General features: G+C 41.6%; 1 protein-coding gene across 1 annotated transcript; it reads right to left on the reverse strand.

The window, feature by feature from the left end:
* Window positions 1-1,525: 1,525 nt before the first annotated feature.
* MCMBP (minichromosome maintenance complex binding protein) lies at window positions 1,526-13,287 on the reverse strand. The gene is made up of 16 exons (XM_026050745.1): window positions 13,179-13,287; window positions 12,949-13,034; window positions 11,453-11,593; window positions 11,051-11,092; window positions 10,448-10,549; window positions 9,691-9,820; window positions 8,700-8,851; window positions 7,814-7,914; window positions 6,886-7,055; window positions 5,880-6,003; window positions 5,044-5,161; window positions 4,339-4,504; window positions 2,881-3,014; window positions 2,633-2,797; window positions 2,190-2,278; window positions 1,526-1,911 (listed from the first exon to the last, which is right to left on the reverse strand). Exons 1-16 carry the CDS (start codon window positions 13,234-13,236, stop codon window positions 1,785-1,787), a joined length of 1,905 nt encoding a protein of 634 aa, XP_025906530.1. The 5' UTR covers window positions 13,237-13,287; the 3' UTR covers window positions 1,526-1,784.
* Window positions 13,288-13,310: the final 23 nt, after the last annotated feature.

Below are 13,310 nucleotides of genomic sequence, written 5' to 3' on the forward strand. Positions count from 1 at the left end.
AGTGATGTGGTTCTGGGTTTTTTGAGTGTCTAAACCTGTGGCTATATTTAAAATACTGTTGTATTTTAACGTGAGCAATATACATGATATTTTAATAAAAAAAAAAAAAGTGGAATCACAAACTTTGTGGACTGTCATTACCAACAGATTTGTCACATCATTGGATAGAGTGCTCCAGCTTCTAGAGTTCAAGATTACACGGTTGGGCTATTTTATCTTATTTTTCCCCTCCTGGATTCAGGCTACACAAATGTCTTCCTTAAAATCTCTAATCATTTCTTCCTGGTGCTCTGCTCCTGGAAGCTGCTCCTCAGAAAAAGCAAGTCACTGACATTCAAGCAGGACATTCCTGAGGTGCCTAAGGAGTCCTCCTGGGAAAAGGAAACTTCATGTCCTTGAAGAGCCTTGGAAAATACTCTGACACAATTTTGGTAGAAGGGAGAAAAAAAAAGACTGGTGTAAATTCTTTTACAGTGACTATTTACACTCTCTAAAATTGTTAAAATTTGTGATGCAAGACTGCAAGGGTACAAGTGCCTGAAATGTTCTATGTGGGGTTTTTGTTTGTTCATTTAAACTAGATGCAGGTCCTGAGGGGTTTTCTAAATACACAGAAACAGCAGTGGAGGATGCAAAACCCTCTTGTGAGTCATCCCACAGGACWGGGCCTTTCCTGTGCTCCTGGGCCCAACATCTTCTCTCCAGCAGGGTCTGGAACATCCCAAGGACCAGGAACACTCCAACCTGCCCTTACTTTGTTTTGCTGCCCTGGTTGCTGGGCTGACTACTCAAGTTTGAAGACAAGGGAAGTAGCGTGAGGCGGCCCTGGGGAGAGGACAAGGCCTTCCCTGGGCTTTCTCTCMCTATGCATGACAGTAAGCTGAGAATGACCCTGCTGCCTCAGACAGGCCCCTGCAAGCTACATTTTGGATTGTCCAGCCTGAAGGCAGAAGGGTTTAGAGATACAACACCAGTTAAGGTGGTAAAACCACCCTGCCTCAAGTTAAGGAGTACTGAATTTCCATTTTTCATAATAAATCATATTACCACAAGGGTGAACAGTRGAGAAGATGTTTCAAACTTCTAGAGTTTGCCTTGATTTAAACAAAACATTCTTGTCTACTCAGCAAGGAGGACAACAGTGGTGGAGGCAGCAGGTGCTTCAAGGCCCAGGAGCTGCTTTCTTCCCTGTTTCCTTCTGTTTAGGAGGTTTAAGCTGAAGCAAGATYCAGCCTTAGCCAGAAGGCAGGCACGTCAAATTTCTTATGAAGAAAGGTCAAGGTGTAATTCATACTGAAAATGCTTCTGTACAGCCTGATATAATCTATTATGCTGCTGAAAGAGTGTAACTCTCCTTATGTTAAATTTAATTATGGTACTCCCTTGGAAAGACTGAACTGTTACAGTTACAGAGCCTGTTTAGCAGAAAGATACCCTRGAAAATGTAGTTTAAGAACTACACCACATCCTTCTTCCAGACAGGAGTTACAGTTTCCTGTTGTTAAAGGAAATAAGTTTACACAACTTCAGTATTAAAGTTTAATATCAAACAATTTGCTCATTGTTACCAATTCTCAATTACAAAACAGGCTCCAAAAAAAATTCATAAAATATGTTTAACTTGCTGAACACGGAGTTAAGGATGTTCAGACTTTGAGGGTAAATATCCATAATTTTTGGTATAAATTATCTACAAAAACTGGTATAAACAATATCCAATCGCAGTGTGGGCTCCATCTAACATTAGACAGGTTTTCATAGTGACATCCACCACATGTTAAGAATTAAAGTTCATTCCCATTCACACACTTCTGCTGCTGCAGCCTGGCTTTCCGCAAGGCCTCCAGCTGCTTCGCGCGCAGCCACCGCTCCCGTGACAGCGTCGTCAGCCCCGCACTGAGAGACAGGAACCTGGAGGGGCAGAAAGAGCAAATAAGAACTTCATGATTTGACCACCAGGGCTGCTCGTGCAGAACAGGAACAGTTACTCTCTGTACCCTGTGAACAAACAGGCAGGAGGAGGAAGCACCCTTCCACATCAGTAAGAGAACTCTTAACACTTCACCAAAAGATGGAATTGCCTAATTGGATCATTAGCCCTAGAAAAGAACCTCACTCAGCTGCAGTGAAACTGCAAGCACTTACTGAAACTACAAGCACTTACTGMGTTTGGTTTGGGGTCTCCTCACCTGGCTACGAGCAGAGTCCTGTGCAGGTCATCAGCTGTTATGCTCTCAGGGTCGTTCTTGCGCATTTCTACAAAGTCCTCCTCTACTGCCTGCGAACAGGAGAGCGAGTGAGGGAGGTGCAGAAAAGGAGAGGGGCTTTTAAGGAGCTGAACTGTAACTAGCCCTGGGATGAAGGAAGAAACTATTTAAACTTGCAGGGATGGGGAGACCACCCTTGACAAGAACACACTCGTCTTCAAAAACAAAGTTTTAGACAAGTTTACTTGAGATTATATCCTGAAATACTCAGAAGTACCAACCATTAAGAGTTCACGACAAGAAAACACTTTCTTTTTAAGAACTTTAAACAGAATCACTGAAAGAGAGAAGAGCAGCTTTCTCTGAACGTGCTTCATTTCTAGCTGACTGAGCAGTCAAAAAAGCGTTAGTGAAACCTTCCATACCTTAGTCACCTCATCAGATATACTGTAGTCCAGCAGCCGCAACAAGCTCAGATAAATTCGGAATTTGTTGAGCACAGAAGGGAGCACGGCTGTTAGAAGGCTATTCATATATTCCTCCATGTTTGGCGGAATGATCTGTGGCTGTAAGTGAACCTGGCAATCTGACTGAAAGACAAACAACACTTATGTTGCCATGAAGTCATTCCCGAGTGTAATTATTGCCCAAATTCAAGAAGACTTTGCCATACCGGTAGGAGGGAGCGGCCCTCGGAAGTGATAAGAACATTAATATTGCACGGGAATTCCATCTGGTGGTAACTGAAGTCATAATCCACCTTCTGCCAAGTTATCAGATTACCCAGTGCTGTCACGTTGTGGATGCCTAAAAAGCAAGAACAAGTTCTCTGAGAACTGGATTTAAACAAATGTCAGACTTAAAACCTTTTCCCTCCCTCCCTCAGGAGCAGCTAGTAGAAAAAAATACTTGCAAGCGTCCTGCTTTTTCCAGACACTGATTGCTGCCTCCAAAGAACTGATATTAAAAACTCCTAGGCGATTAAAAACTCCTAGCCTAAATCAAATCTAACCCAATATAATCGTCAGTATGCAGAGCTTTCCAGCCGTTTTACAGAGGCAGAAATGACTCTCTGTAGAGGAAAACTTTCTCCTCAAAAAGGACATAAAACCCTGCTACTTCTCTGGCAGAAAACATGGAAGAATAAAGTAGTGCTAGAAAAAGATCTCAGTACATTGGCCAGCAAGGCTTGAGAGCTGGAAAACAGGCTCGATGTCACCTTTCCAGACAGTTCTAGGTCATTTCTCTTTAGGAGTTGAGATTCACGGGTCAACTGGTCGACTCCTGGAAGTTCCTCTTTGAAACACTGACACCTACCTGACAGCTCGGGTATCTCTGCAGCAGCGCTGCCCACCCCAATGACACATCCACCCTCATATTTTTGCCGTGAATAAGCTAGGAAAACATTTACTACTAGTATAAATAAAGGCATTTCTGGGACATTYCCCCCGCCCCTGCAGATCTCTAAACTGTGGATTTCAATAAGGCCAAATCAACTAATAGATCTGCAGATGTTTCTGCTCTTTTCTAGAATTAAATTTTGTTCTCAAAATTGTTACAAGATGTTAAAAATGTTCTCTTGAATTTGGATGGGGGAGAAGTAAATGTTATCACCAAGGGGAACGAAATTAAATTAAACAGACCTTTTAAATTAATGTTTAAATATTACTTTTCAAACATCGTGTTCCGTAGACTTAAAGGATAGACCTTTCAGAAACCTATAAACCAGCACAGCAAGGTATTCTTGGTAAACGGAGGATTTTTTTTTCCCAGATAATACTGCAATTTCTACTAGTTTTGCTATTTCTTTCTACAAACAGACAGCTCAAAAACTGGTGAATAATACCAAAAGAACAACTTTCAGTAGCAGTAATAAAAACTGCTCTGTTTCTAAATAGTAATACCCTGAAATCTAAGCTTAGCTAGTTCTGCCAGGTTGTTACCCTGCTGATAGTCTGTGATGGAGAAGAGCGCTATTAATGCCCATTGGGGAGAGCAGCTTGGCCGCCAGCGTCGGGGGAGCAGGGATGGCAGTTTTCTTTGAAACTACAGTCACTTGCGGCGATTTCATCGCCTCCTTCACGGGGTATGAGGGCAGGTGACGAGGACGGGAGCTGCGGGTGCCACCTACCTGTGGTGTCRAGCTGGCCCTGCTCGAGCACCGTCTCGTCCAGCACGAGGGACGTGTTGCTGGCGAGCTGCAGCASGCCGCTCACCAGCCGGTTGGCCGCGTAGTCTTTGTGCGGGATGAAGTGCGAGTGGTTCATGTTCTCGATGGTCATCTGGAGCCGATAGGACTGCAGGGAGAAAAGAAACCGATGAGCACGTTCGTGCTCCTTCCGCTTCCCTATGGAGAAATATTGCTTCTGGGAAGCTCTGTAATAAGCAAAACAAATTCTGTTACCACTATACTTGTTTTTTATCCCAAATTTCCAGCAAAAAAAACCTCCCACAAAAAAGTATATTACATAAAACATATATCAACATACATTACAATGAAATCATTTAAGTATATACACACATCCATCCATGAAGCAAAGTAAACTATTCAGCATGTCTGTCAGTCAGTTTGCAACCTTGGAGGAACATGACCTTATTCCATATTTATTCTAGATGACCAGACAGACACAGGCTCCTACTGAAAGGAAAGCCCCAATTTCATTTATTTTATTTCTTAACTGCCCTTTAAAGAGACAGTTGGAGCCTTAAAGGCTTTGTTTAAACTTTTAATGAAACGCAGCTGTTTGATTGAAACAATTAGCCGAGTAGTTACCATTAAAATAGGAAAATATCTAAGAAAAAGAAATCTATGGGGGAACATTAATGTCCTCCTTACTGCTGGAACGAGCTGCTGGATAATGCGGTATATGTGCTCCGTGAAGATGCTGTTTCTTGGACATCCACTCAAATTCACTGTGAATTTTCCCAGGGGGAGCACATCTCGTCTTGCATAACTAAAGTAAAGAGAAGACAGGTTAGGGAAACACCTGACTGACAGGGGCATTACAGGTGTCCTTGCACCGAGTGCTGCGCGGGGTCTGTGGGAGCCAGCAGGGTCTCAGGGCTGAAGCACTGAGTAACAGTCACATTTCTCTTCCTTCTCTAGCATCCACAGAGATTGTTTAGACTGAAGGCCGTTTCAGAAGGCTTTGTAACACTGCACTTCTACACATTTATTTATAATTACTCATTAATAAACGTATAGAGCTTGAGAGACTGCAGTGTGCCTTCTAGTTCTTGTGTTCTCCTCTTGCTTGACTGTTACTCAGTAAACAGATTCCACCATCTTCCTTCTTATTGCAAAATCTCCACTTCCCTGCTTCTCAGGCTTATTTTTTCTATCTCAGCTCAGAGAGTCTCAGCTTTCCTCCCTTCCCTTGTACAGTATCTCCCCTCTCCATCCTTGAGGGACCTCAACATTTGGGGGGTTTCAGCTATGCTAAAAGCATCACTGGAGGGATATACAGCCATGAAACTGCCCTTATAACACGATCTACTGAGATTTCAGGCAATTATATCTATATACTGGGTTCAGTATGACGGGCTTGCAACTCTAGGTGGACAAATTCCAAACTTTTAAACATTTCTGCCAATTATTTGCAGAATGGTGAGGAAAACCATAGAAGATTAAAAAACATGTATAAAATTCTCAACAAGCATTTAAATACTTACACAGTAGAGATGAGATGCAAAATAAGGTACTCGGCAGCCAAACTGTCTCCTAAGAGCGCATGTGTGAGAAACCCAAGCAACTCTGCTCTGACTGGTGAAAGCTCCGACATGAAATTGGAAACAACTGGCAGAGGAGCAAAGGAAACAAATGTGAGAAAACGTGCTGCTTCCTGCCCCCTTCTCCCAGTACAGACTGCCTTACACAACAGTTTCAGGAAGAAAAATGGATACTCTGAAGCAGACTAGAAAAGAAAGCAAATATCCCTTGGTTTTCCAAGTAACTATTGACTTTAAATAACTGAAGTTGCACAGTATTTCCTTGAAATACTTTCATATATACACACACACACACAAAATGCATTTGCATGAGGTTATAAGGTTTCAACTGAAACTTCTAAGATCTGTACCTATCCATATTATCTTAAAGGCAGGAGAAAAAACCCTTACACATAACAACTCAGGACAACCAAGACAAGCAAGGAGGAAAATGATAAATATTCAAAGTCTAAAATGTACACACAACAGTTTCTGACAAAAAAAAAAAAAAAAAAAGCTTAGAGTCAGTCACTTAGAATACGACAACTGCCTAAAAACAGCATCTCCTTCACAACGTTATGAATCCCTCTTTCTTATGTTTCTTTCATTTACTGTTAAGATGAAAATCTGTTTTTTTTAAAAGTAATTAATACCTCTATTTGCAAACAGAGAAAACATTGTGACTGAAAAACTCAGTAAAACCTCCAGGGTTGCAGAACGCAAAACAAGTTTCCTATAAATCAGTCAGTTCAGAAAAAACAGACACTGCAGCTCGTGCAGTTCTCTACTGCAGAACAGTTCCTCTGTTTAACACAATTCAAATGCCAACCTTGCCAATACTGTATTTTCCTCTGAACAGAGGGGCATTTGTTCACATCTATTACGAATCTGCACGCGTGCACGTGCCCAGACAGAATGCATTTCTACAGCAAGGTCGGGTTCTGCTCAGAGGCCAAGCTCAGAGACTCACAGGTTTTACTTTCCTCTTCATTAAGGCAGGCAGGCAGTAATGGATTAATGTGTTGCAATTTCTGTGCCAAAATCACGTGGATTCTGGGCACTAACGAGGCGGGAGGACTGTGTACTCTCTGTTCTTCTGCTGTGTCCATGCTCTCCATAGGATCGAGGGCTGAGCTCTCCCTAGGAAAGGGCACAGCACAACTGCACTTAAAAACCTTCCACACACATTCCCCTCCATCTGACTAAGGGCATTTGGAGCCACGCCAGGAACATAGTGCATCAGGAAAAGAACAACTCCGGGTAAGTCTTCCTATATGCAAACTATAGGAATTATCTCCTTTTATGATTTTATAAACACCATAACTATGGCACAATTATATAAAATCTGATAAAGAAAAAAAAAGTGTATTTAAAGAGGGGTAAAAAAGTGTCTGGTCAGCATGTACTAAACAAAATAGCAGCTGTATTAGTAGCTGAATTAAAAAAGTATTTGTCTCCCTGACAATGCCTTAAAAAATAAAAAGCACTTGGATGTGATTTAGTACGTAGAAGATAAAAGCCCTAAGGAGGATGTATCAAATACCAGTAAAGTTTAGCACCTATCACTACCTATTGAATCATTCAAAGTTTATAGGCTTGTAAACAGTTCAAGATTTCTAGCTACAGCAGCCCTCTTTTTATACTGTACAACAGCCTTAAAAAAACATGCACTGTGCATCTAAGGGGATGAATATACAACAATATGAAAATAKAAATCAAATTCAGTTTATAGGAGTATGAATAAAACTTGGCACACCCTCCTTTTTTAAGCGCCAAAATCYGTATCTTTAAGTATTTACACATTTTCTGGCCTGTATTAAGCAGACAGGCCAAACTATTTTGCTCATTAAAGTAACCAGTCCCTTCACTTTAGGATCACATTAACATCTGAGTCTTACCTCTCTTCACTGTTTACTATACTTAGCACTGGATCCACAGACAATATTCCATATACCTCCAGAATATCATTGACTTTGAAGCTCTCCCAGCTCTCATAAACCTGCCATAAAGACAAAACAATAAAATACTGAGGCTGATGGGTCAGATTTAGCACTGCACATAAATCCACACAATAGGGAAAACCTCAGGTGACTTTACTGTAGGCTGAAAATACTCTGTGTGAAGAGGACTCCTCTAGTTCTCAAAGTTTCAACAAGTCACACTGCAAAGATGGGCTTTAACCCCCGAGTGCTTTTGCAATTGCCATTATTGTGCCACACAACTGAAAATAACTGCATTGTAACCCCATTTATCAAGACAGGCTGAGTAACAGAAGACTCCATATAACAGCAACATAGATACTTCTCGGTGGAAGTTTTATAGTTAATATAACATACTAGTCAATGAAAGCTTATTTTAAATACAATCTAAAATGGGTACAATGTGTTTATTTATGCTTATATCATGGCATTTTCTTTTTTTCCTTAAGAGAGCAAAGTTTCACAGAAAGCATCAGGAGTCATAACAACTATGCATCAATTATTCACTTAAGCATTTAGGAAAATTTATTTTTTTACTTTGCTATCTGTTGTGAAACTGTGCAAGCTCCAATACAGGCTTTTGAGTGATTTCAGCAAGGCAAATACAGCAGTAACAAGAGAGACACAATGTAATTATTTACAAAAACTTGTCCAAATCTTTTGGGACTTGTAATAGWGTTAAGGGAAATAATTTGTCTTTCCGTAGGACACTGTACTCTGACTTCAGGCTGTCGGCCTCAGTGAGGTCACAGCCATGAACACAACAGACCAGCAACCCTGTTGATCATCTCTCCACGTCTGTTACCTTTACAAGACATGCTGGTCCCTTCTCTCCTGGCAGTGGAAAATTTAAGTCAAGTGGAGGGGAGCAGTTTGGTGAAATGAGTTGCTGTCCTGCAGAAGCTTCGGTTTCTAATCGCTTTGGCTCTCCACACCCATGGATATCACCTACACTGCCTGAAAAATAAAGGATTCATAGGCTCTTGAAACAGAAGGGCAAACCACTTGCTTCAGCAAGCAACACAGCAGGCAAGCTATTTTGAAAGAAGATACTCAGAACAGTAAAGTCCCACAAAAGTGCACTTTATTACAAAGATAATGTGAGAGTGATTACTGGCAAAGATCTGTATGTACTAAAAACCTAAACACAGCCAGCAATCTGACAAAATGCGAAACTTAAACTGTACCAAGAAGACTTCTCTTATTCTGTAGAGCTGAAAAAAACATACTTTTCTGCTTATGTTTAAAAATGAGTTAGTTTTTAAAGGTGAAAGTATACAGTAACAGAAGAGTTTRCATTAGGAATCTCTTTACATGTCAGAAATCTATTCTACAAATAATTGAGTCTAATACAAAGACAAATACAAATAAACTACCTGCAAAAAATAAAAAAGTAAAAGAAGTAAAATAAAAACAAAAATCTAAAGCCCAGCTGATRAACCTGACTGACCTGTAGCACCAAACAAAAGGCAGCAATAGCTTCTGCAAATCCTTTTTGTTCTCTTCAACAGCACTGACAATTTTAAACTAAACACTTGTTTAGAATGAAAATTGTCAAAAACCACCCCCAGCCCCCAAATCCCACGCCAGTTAAAGTGCAGTCATCCCCAAAGAGTATCAGGACAAACAGCTCAACTTAAACCACTGAAGACTTCTGCAAAGACACTTAAATAGTTTTAAAGGCTGCATTAACACTACTGATTGGACCAGTTGAAAAGATTTCAATTTCTGAAAATGAAATTTCTGCTAATTCTTGAAAGATACCATAACATTTAGTCATCAATAATGACTATTACCCATATGTTGCTCTTTCTGTTTAGATGGATGAAGTTCCATATCCTCATCTTCCTCATAGCTCCTCTTGTGGCGACTTGGGGTGTAGGATGTTGAAGGACTAACTCGAGCTTGGCTTGCACTGGTATACGCGTGAAATTAAGGATTAAGGACAACACCAGACTCTCGATTGGGAGAATTCAAAACAGTAAGTCTAACAAAACGTTATCATCACGTCTATTTTCAATGAGATATTGAAACAATTATGCGAGACATTACCTAGCTGCCATTTCTTTAGATAGCTAAGTAACCTGCTATCAGTGGCTTTATTGAAATGGAATAGCAATAGGATCTAAAAAACACAAAGTCCTGGTGTTTTTATAGATATTCATATTGGACTGTCATTAAATAAGTATTCTACCTTAATCTGAAAATGCCTACGGTAGAGCAATAAAGACATGGTTCTACTTAAGTTGCAAATGTTAGTAAAGTTTGAAAATAGCAGTGTGCAGAAATTTTCAAAACCCTCCCAAAGAAACATGCAAATCTAGTCCAAATCCTTATCAAGCCAATAACCAATTCATTTGTATCCTATTCGTGCACATAGAACACCACCAATTTCCCTTTCTATTTTTCTGCATCTAACACTTTTCCTCCTTTATCTGTCTTGACCAACTCAAAATCCAAGGAACTTTAAATAGTCATTTATTTTTATAAATCTAACAAGTTGGTTGGTGATAACTGTTTGTATAACACAGCACAGGCTCAGACAAAGGATATTTCTTTCACCCACGCTGACTCGCCAGGCACTGGAACGCAGTAGAAGGTCTGTCTCTCCAACGTGACCGTTTGAGAGGAGTTCAAGTCAATCTCCTGCTGAGGCTAGAGCACCAATAATACACAATAAGGTTAAAAGAGTGATTTTTTTAAAGTTCCATAGACTCATGTACTTAGCCAGAAGTTAGAACAATCCCTGTTTCACAAGGATGTAAACTTGCATGTATCTAACAGTATGAGTAATGTTTTTATATTAATAGTATCGCACTACTGAAAAGAAATGTTCGTATCAGCAAGTTTCAAGAGGTTTAAAGAAATTTAAATTTGCCAGTAGCCCAGCTTCTTGGCAAAGAACTAAAAGCCAAAACCCTAACTCATGCTCACAAGTAAGAGCATATATAAGCAAAACAAAATGTAAATACTATGGAAGTAACYTGAAGTCTGTTGAACTTAGCATGCATGTGAGCAAAAAAACTCTCTGCTTTGCAAACCTGAGCTTAATTTTGAGAGCAATACTTCCAAAGATCAACTTATTTGGCATTCATCAGTGATACTGAATTTATACAGCCATCTTTTTTGAGTAATATATAAAAAGGTATAACCTACCCCACATTCTGCCACATCTCTGTATTTACCAAAATGCAGAACCTGTCAAGAAGACAAAAGCAGTGCAGTTATTCTGTTTCTGGCAGCACCCTGAATATGGATTTCCTGCATCAAAATTATTGCAGTCGAAAGCCCTTCAAGGACCTACTGCTCAAACTTTTGTTATCTTAGTAATTGTGATTCCCCCAAATTACATTTGCAGATAAGAATCGTCAGAATTTTGTTTTCAATACTTCATAAATAGAAAATAAGAAGTGTTACACTACTGATGCTGAGGTTGAAACACCTCAACAGTTATTACTAGATAGTGTTTGGACTATGTAGCTTTAATTCAGTCACTAGAAACGTACGAAGAACAGATGAAGAAAATGCTAAATATTTACCCGAATAGTATCCACTTACACGTGTGTTTGTGTTTGGGTCAACTGTTTCATAGACTCCCATGTAGAACTCAGGATCAAACATATCTTGAACCATGCAGCGAAATTTCACTAAGCTGTTGGGCTTAAGGTAATGTAGGGGAACATCATTCAGCGATGGGACCTGTAAAAAAGAGCTTAGTCCRAATAACTGCTATATAAATACTGAAAGAGGTCCTGAAGTAAGCCACAAACTGCACATAAACTGTCACCAACTTGTTTTCTGGTCATTCAGTGCTCCTACTGTTGCCCTGTTTGTCTCAAAGCCTATATTATTATCAATAAGATTGTTTTTGATAATTTCATGTCTCATCGGGTAACAGCTATAGCATTTTCTGGGTACATATCTCCCCAACATCCTAAGTTTCTGCAGCCGCAGCAACTGGCAGAAGCAGAAACTACTGAACTTATAGCCATAAGTGTTATCATACACTGACGGCCCCAATTTTTTCCAGGTGCAAGGCCACCAGCCTCAATCAATTCTTAGTCCCAACACTAGTAAATAAGTGTTGTAGCCTCAAGTCTCACAACAACAAATATAGAAACGCCAAAGGAAAAAGGACACTGAGGAATACAACACAAATCCAAATAATAAGACCTGCTCTAAGAACAGGGTTTCTTTGTGATTTTGAAAACAAGTTCTTGGTAGAGAAAATACACCCAACATTAAAATGCAAATAAACCAGAAGCTAGAAAAATGGCAACCCCCCCCCACCATACTAACAGCTCACTCCTTTATGTTTCTCTTGAGTATGAAGATATGTTCATATTTTAATTTCTTCTAGTGCTGGAAATTTAACACAGTTCTGCTGGAGAAACAGAACTGTGCCACTAGACCAGGGTTTAAATTGTCACTGAAACTCAAATGCAGAAGCCTGTCTCACTAGCAGAAAAAATATATAAATATTTTATTTTCATTTCTTAATGAAAAAATAGAAAATATTTGAGATGAAGGTTCCTAAATAAGTTTAAAGCTCCACGATAGCATTTCCTGCATAGGTTTTAGAGTAATAACACCCTCAGAGCTCAAGTGTGCCTGCTAGATTTTAAGCACGTGGGGTAGCTTCCTTCCCAAGCTTTCACAGCCAGGCCTGAGCCCAGCGAGGGCAGCACTGCTTAAAACAGGTAACATTTTTCCCCTCCAAAAGGGAAATCCAAGCAGGAAAGCGTTCAACCCCCATGACATTCACCAGGGGCTGGTGACGGAGCGGGGAGAAGGGGGTTGCAGAGGGGGAACCAGCGCGGAGAGCCCCTCGCTGCAGCCCAGGCTGCTTCACRCTCTCAGAATAACCTATCTCAGTCACCTCCTGCCCTCCCTGAGGATCCCTCCAAGSGGCAGTTAGGGCTGGGGGAGAGAAATACACGAGAGCAGAAGGCTCTGCCCGGGCCAGGGCCAGGGCCCAAGGCGAGGCCTGGATGCCCCGCGGCCGCCGGGGCGGGCAGGGCTCCCCGGGGCGCTCGCGGGGCGCAGCTCCTCACCCAGTTGGTTGCGTTGTTCTCCTTGAGCTTCTCCCTGAAGAACTCGGTCACCTTCTTCTCCCAGTCGGCGCGCGGCTCATGTTGCGCTGCGGGGAAGCGCGCGCCGAGCGGCGGCGGTTAGTGCGGGAGGCACCTGCGCCGCCGGCCATGTCGGGCTCCCTCCCTCCCTCCCTCCCTCCCTGCCTGCCGCCCGCCTCCCGCCCGCCGCGCTCCCGGCCCGGGCCGCTCACCGAAGATGCCCTGCACGATGCTGAAGGGGTTGTTGAGCCAGTCGGCCACGCACGGCATGGCGCGGGGAGCCGCCGCCGAGCCCTGCGCGCGGCCGCCTGACTTCCGCCCTGCGCTCCTTCCTCCTCCTCCTC

Source organism: Nothoprocta perdicaria, unplaced genomic scaffold (assembly GCF_003342845.1).
Source record: "Nothoprocta perdicaria isolate Ctin4 unplaced genomic scaffold, notPer1 scaffold_7, whole genome shotgun sequence".
NCBI classification, from domain to species: Eukaryota; Metazoa; Chordata; class Aves; order Tinamiformes; family Tinamidae; genus Nothoprocta; species Nothoprocta perdicaria.